The 6,043-nt window shown below is 53.8% G+C and overlaps 1 protein-coding gene across 1 annotated transcript; it reads right to left on the reverse strand.

Moving 5' to 3' along the window:
- Positions 1-1,018: 1,018 nt before the first annotated feature.
- LOC126579700 (achaete-scute complex protein T8-like) lies at positions 1,019-5,708 on the reverse strand. The gene is made up of 5 exons (XM_050243245.1): positions 4,918-5,708; positions 4,698-4,812; positions 4,449-4,553; positions 4,186-4,382; positions 1,019-1,058 (listed from the first exon to the last, which is right to left on the reverse strand). The coding sequence occupies exons 1-5, from the start codon at positions 5,706-5,708 to the stop codon at positions 1,019-1,021; spliced, it is 1,248 nt and encodes a 415-aa protein (XP_050099202.1).
- Positions 5,709-6,043: the final 335 nt, after the last annotated feature.

A 6,043-nucleotide genomic window follows, 5' to 3' on the forward strand; every position in this document is an offset into this window, starting at 1 on the left:
CCACAAACTATAATACAAATCAAACACTAAAGAAAGATAATTAAAACTGGTTTAACCAGAGCGAGCACGCGAGCGCGCGCGCACGCGTGTGTGTGCGGCTAAAATCCTGCGAAACGAGAAATCACCCCCCCCCCCTCTCCACCCGCGATCCAACAAAATAAAAACTGCAATCCAATCAGCATAGCGATAACCAGAATGAATCAATCGCCTTTGCGCGCTCTCTCTCTCTTTTTCTCTCTCTGTGTTCTTCTTCGGAGTTTGGGGTACGCGATGGTACCTGGCACACACACACACACACACGGTAGAGCCAAGACTTCGAGTGATTAGAGGACGCTCGATAAGCAACAATGTCGGCGCGCCAGCGATCGAGGTCCCGATGAAATGCGCCCAGGGCGTCCGCGCTCCATAATCGTCCGCCCGGGAATTGCTGCAATCCAATCAACGGGTTGTTGTGACAACCGGCCGACAGTTCGTATTCGAAAGCAACAAACAAGAAGCAATCGGCGTGCTGAGGCGATCGGTGACGCGTTTTTTTAAGCGGTAAATTGATAAACAAAATTGAGCGTGTTGATGGGCCGCTTTAGGGAGTGAACCAGTTTGCGAGAAGAAGTATTTTTGTTTATAGCAGCGAGATAAATAGAGAGAGAGAGAGAGAGAGAGAGAGAGAGAGAGAGAGAAAGATAGGGCTTCCCAACATCTGGCTCCCTGTTTTTTTTTTTAAACGACAATCCCATAGACACCCGGTTTGAGGTCCTGGCTGGTTTCGCCAACAACAATCGCTGCCTCGCCACCTGGTCCCGGGTACGAAAGGGTGCCACGTCGCCTGCCACGTGCTAGATCTCCTCCCCCTTCCCCCTTCCACCTTCCTCCTTCCCCTGGAGCTAGCTGTCAGGCTAATAAGTCGCCCGGAAGTTATTGTGAATGTGTGTGGTGCGCACGCGCGCACACTTGATAGCGGATAGCGCCCAACTTCCGGCACACACGCGGTACAGCCTACTTCCGGCCTTTTGCGCACACGCTAACCCCGCTCGGCGAGATTCTGAGAGTCGAGACTCTCGCTGGTTCAATGCAAAAAAACAGAATTTGAGGGGAAGGTCACCCCGCGTGGTAATTCGGCACCCTCTCGGGGTGGAAGGGTTTCCGAGTGGTCCGAGTAGGAGGCATACATTAAGTCGCGGCGTTCCCCCGGGGGCTCGACAGTTCTTGACGCCATGACAACACGATCGCAACCACGATCGATCGGTACTGTGGGGTGGTGGAAAGGGAATGGCGCTTCTAGAAAGGGGGCGCTCCTGCAACCGCTTCTTCTAGAAAAGTCGGAATGCAGTGCAGCTCGGAGTGATCGGTATGTAGCGTACGCTCAGCGCAACAATCCTTCGATTCCTCTCTGTTTCTCCCTTTCTTTCTCTCTCTCTCTCACTCTCTCTCTCCGTGCCTGGCACTTTTATAAAACAGGGTTGCCAATTCTCAATCTTGCGATTTGTTTTTGCCAAAAACCCAAGCTTCTTCATCGTCAAGGCCAAGGACTTGCCAAGAACCCATCGGATCGGATCGGTTCGGATCGGATTGGACCGTTCCGCGGGGTCCCCGGGAGTCCTAGAATCCCCGGCCAACCATCATAACGGTTAGCCCATTGTTCTGACCCAAAAGGAATGAGAGAAAGACAGAGAGGGAGAGAGAGAGACGCATTCAAACGTTCAAACGAACGCATTTTCCCTTAGTCACCAGTGGCGAGTCCCTTTTCCTTTCTCCCTCCTTCTCCTTCTCCTCCTCCTCTTCCTTTCTTCTCTGTTCTACGTCCGTTAAATTGCTTTTTTCTCCCAATTTCCCATCTCCGATCCTTCTTGGTCGGGTCGCGTGTCCCTTCCGAAGCACGACGGCACGCTTATCCTCCCACGCGGGATCCCGGGGGGGGGGGGGGGGGATTGGTTGGAAGGTGAAGGGACGCATAGACTCGCACACCTTGACGAGCACGCATCCACCTGGCCGTGCCTGTTCGCTGACAAAGGGGGAGGACGCAGTGGGGGAGGGTAGAGGTCCGTTTTTGATTCGCTCGATAGCTGCTCGAGCTTTCTGCTCCTGCTTTGTTGGCGTCTATGACGGGATGTGGATGAGGAGATGAGCGGGAGCCCTAGGGTACTGTAGGCCCCTGCAGGAGACACTCAGGACCCGCGGGCACGGGGAGCATTCAAGATCCTTTTGAAAGAACGCTGCTGGATGGAGACAGGACGGAGTGTGATCCGTGCGCCCGCTGTATCGGTGGCTGGGAAGAGATTTGCAAGGAATGCTCCGTGTGTGAGTGTTTGTTAGTGAGCGTTGAGGGTCCGGAGTCCGGGGTTCCTGAGACAATTGCAGCGAAATCACGATGCTTCGACGGCACTATGGAGAGGGGTCGGCTTTATATACCACGAGGCAGGCAGGCAGGCAGGCCTTTAGGGCAACGCTACAAACGGAAACCCTCGCGTCTCGCTTGCATGTACATAGCGTGTACTGCGCGTTCCCCCTTTCCCGTTCGCTTCGTTCATCACCAACTGTTCCGGAACGCGAACGGAATGTTCCACCGGTCTCGGCGCACCTCACGTGGCGTGTGAATTCCTGCATCTGACAGCAGAAAGGTTCGTTATGCGTCCAGAGAGATCAGCGAGAGAGAGAGAGAGAGAGAGAGAGAGAGAGAGAGAGAGAGAGAGATGGGGTGCGCAGTAGCAGTGCGAATACATTAGATACGAACCCCGTTCCTGTGTAGGAACTGCTCCCAGGTTTAGGCACATCAACACTGTGCTGGATAGGAAATAAAAAAGGATTGCTGCATTCCTTCCACACAACTATTGTCGCCAGTAGCGTACACACTCACACACAAGAGCCGCGGCCAATGTGGATGATTGACAAAGAAAGCATAGATGCAGAATCTCGGGATGAATAAAGTTTGAAACAGTTAATATTTAGACCGTTAATATCTAGTCACTTTCGCACTCTGCTGATAGCGTTTTTTTTTTTTTTTTAGTTGGTATCTTACGGACGGAGCCGTATATATTGCTGATAGCGTTTTACTTGCAATAGTCTGTTCTTTTAGTGGTAAACATTTTGCCAGAATCAAACTAGACCTTCAACAGTTTTCGCCGATGGAACACGAAAGGCGAATAAAAAGTCTTTATACTCACTATGAAAACTCGATTTGACTGGAGAAAAATCGCCACAATTTCAAGCAAATACAATATTCAAACGTTACGGGGGGACTGTTACGTTAAATCGGGCATAATAAAACAGGCGAAGAAGCATAACACATGCCCAAGGATATCTAGGAGCGCTTTTGGCAAAAACCAGGAGGCAAATTAGGCTTCAGCAATCATAGAGGAAATACGATAGGATGGCAAGCGATCTGCAGTTGTGGCTTAAAAACGAAAGACGCAAAGTGGTTCATGAACAGTTGAATGTGTTGAAGCTAAGAAGTGGCTAAGAATGTCTTGAAAAGATAATTCTACCGTTTAATAAGGTCTCACAAAGGTTCCATTTCAGTTCTGACCCTACTTGGCAAGCTGCCATCACGGAGCACGGACCAAAAATCTGCTCTCCCTCAAATTGCCCTGATTCGTCGTACAATAGAATTAGATTGGGCTATTACGAAAACGAAAAACTGTACAAATATGGGAAAATTATTTTAAAAAAACCAACTGTAATGTACAAATGATAATCACCCCGCTACACAAGCACACGTTACTAGTTAGTACATGATCCTTTTTACCTTCCGTAGAGTAATGGACGAGGCGATCGCATGTGAGTGTATATTTGTTTGGTTTATTTAAAAATGCCCATTCCTATTCCACCGATCGCCGACCTTTCGGCACGTTATGACACAAACAGACAGACGCCATCTAGGGGGGTGGTTGTGATGGTAAAGAATAAATACTACGAATACTACGCGGGCGTTTAACCTTACGTGCCTTATGTATGTACAGTAAAAACATAACTACGCTCAACTGCAGCTGCAGGCTGTGTTGAAGGCCGTGTTTTTTTTTTTGGTTTGGGGTGGATGGAAAATGGGGTGGGTTGATCGAGGAAACGATCGGTCGGTCGGTCGCTCAGTCGAGTAGAGCAGGATTACATTGTTGCTGTTGCTGCTGCTGCTGCTGCCCGTGTTGTTGTTGTTGCTGTTGGTGCATTTGGTGCAGCTGGTGCTGGAGTGAGAGCTGCAGCTGCTGGTTCGCCTCAATCCAACTGAGGAAGGCCGGATCATCAGCGAGCTCCGTCTCGTCCTCGTCCAGCTCGGACTTGATCAGCATCAGCTCGTCGTACTGCTGCTGATCGAACCCACCACCACCACCACCAGCAGCTCCATCACCCAGGACGGACACAGACGTGGCCACATCGACCACTGGCGCCAGTTCCTGGGAATGCGGCGGTGGGAATGTCACCAGCGAACCACCGCGGGCAGCGGGCGGACTATCGAGGGCAAAGTTGCTCTGGGGCGAAAGGGCAACGGCGGACTCGACGCTCAGCAGATCGACCGTGCTCGACAGCGTCTCATCATCATCGGCACCCAGCTCATCATACTCCTCCTCATCCACCCCATCGTCGACATCGTATGCCCCCACATCCTCACCATCGTCGTCGCCATCGTCGTCATCGTCGTGGAGGAACCGCGGCGACCGGGCGGGTGTCCGGACGCCGGCACCACAACCAATCCCCATCCCCATCGCCACATCCTCACCGTACAGGCTCTCCGGGTCGAGGTAGTGGAAGGTGTTGGTGCCCGGAATGCGCATGTACTGGTGCCCGTTGATGATGGTGATCTGCGTCTGATCGAAACAGTGGCCAGTCGACTGGGGCAACCCGTTCCCGACCATCACCTTCCCCGGTTGATGGCGCTGTGGCGTTGCCACTGGTGGTGCCGTCGCCACTGATATCGTGGATGGCAACGATCTCGGTGCCCCGGCTCCGACATCGGCTCCGCTGCTGCTGCCGATGATGGTGCGCGGTTTGAGCGCGAGGAAGAAACCGGCCGGCGGTTGACTGTGGACCCCGTTGGTCGGTTCCGGTGGTGGCGTCGCCGGTAGCTGACTGTCTTGCGCCCCGGCAGACGCCACCATCCCGGTCGTCGTTGCCGTTGTGTCGGTGAGCGCCAGCAGGCGCTCAAGGCTCTTGATGTACTCGACCGCCATCCGGAGCGTCTCGACTTTGCTCAGCTTCTTGTGGGCCGCGGCAGTGCGGCCACTGCAGCCGCTGGACGCCGTGGCCGTGGCCGTGGCCGCGGTCGCGCCACCCTCGAACGCTTCCGCGATCTCGTCCGGGATACGCTGGCGGAGTGCAGCGAACCCATTGTTGACCTGCTGTACCCGGTTCCGTTCGCGAGCGTTCCGGCGCTCGACGGCCGACACAGTGGGGCCACTTTTCGACGGGTCGACCGGGTCGTTGGTGCGCCTGGTACGGTGTACCAGTTCCTTGCGCACCCCACCAACCGCACGTTCGCTGTACCCGGTTGATGATGCGAGAATGTTGACCGAACTGCTGACGTAGTTGCCGAGCGGCAGCTTTGCTCGCTTTAGGCCGGTTGGTGCCGCGGGCCGGAATTCTGGAGGCCCCGCGAGGTGCTGCTGCTGCTGTTGTTGATTCTCCTTCAGCTTCATGGTGCGCTTGAGCGGGTTGATCGAGGACAGGGCACGCACACTGATGGTAGCCGTACCGGACCCTGGAGTGACACCCAGCGAGGACATTCTGCACCCGCCCACTCACTAATGGCACTGTCTCTAGATTTCGATGATCGCACGCCGGGCTACTGGTCGTCTTCTACATCTAATGTAAAAAGTCACTTGGCACTTGTGCGTAACTGGAGTAAAGATTGGAGGTGGAGCGCTTGGCTGGCTAGCTGGCGAGCTGCGGATATGCTGTCAGTACCGTGGTTGACTTTGTTCTGCACTCCGGTTTGTGTGTCGCGTGCCAGCGTGCCGCGACTCCTTTCACGTCCTAGCGGAGCGTCCTACAGCTGTGCAGCTACTTCCCTCGTGTGTCGTGTGCAAGGATACCGTGTTCCCCTTGGTGAAACGACACG

This window comes from Anopheles aquasalis, chromosome Y (genome assembly GCF_943734665.1).
Source record: "Anopheles aquasalis chromosome Y, idAnoAquaMG_Q_19, whole genome shotgun sequence".
In the NCBI taxonomy this organism is placed as follows: domain Eukaryota; kingdom Metazoa; phylum Arthropoda; class Insecta; order Diptera; family Culicidae; genus Anopheles; species Anopheles aquasalis.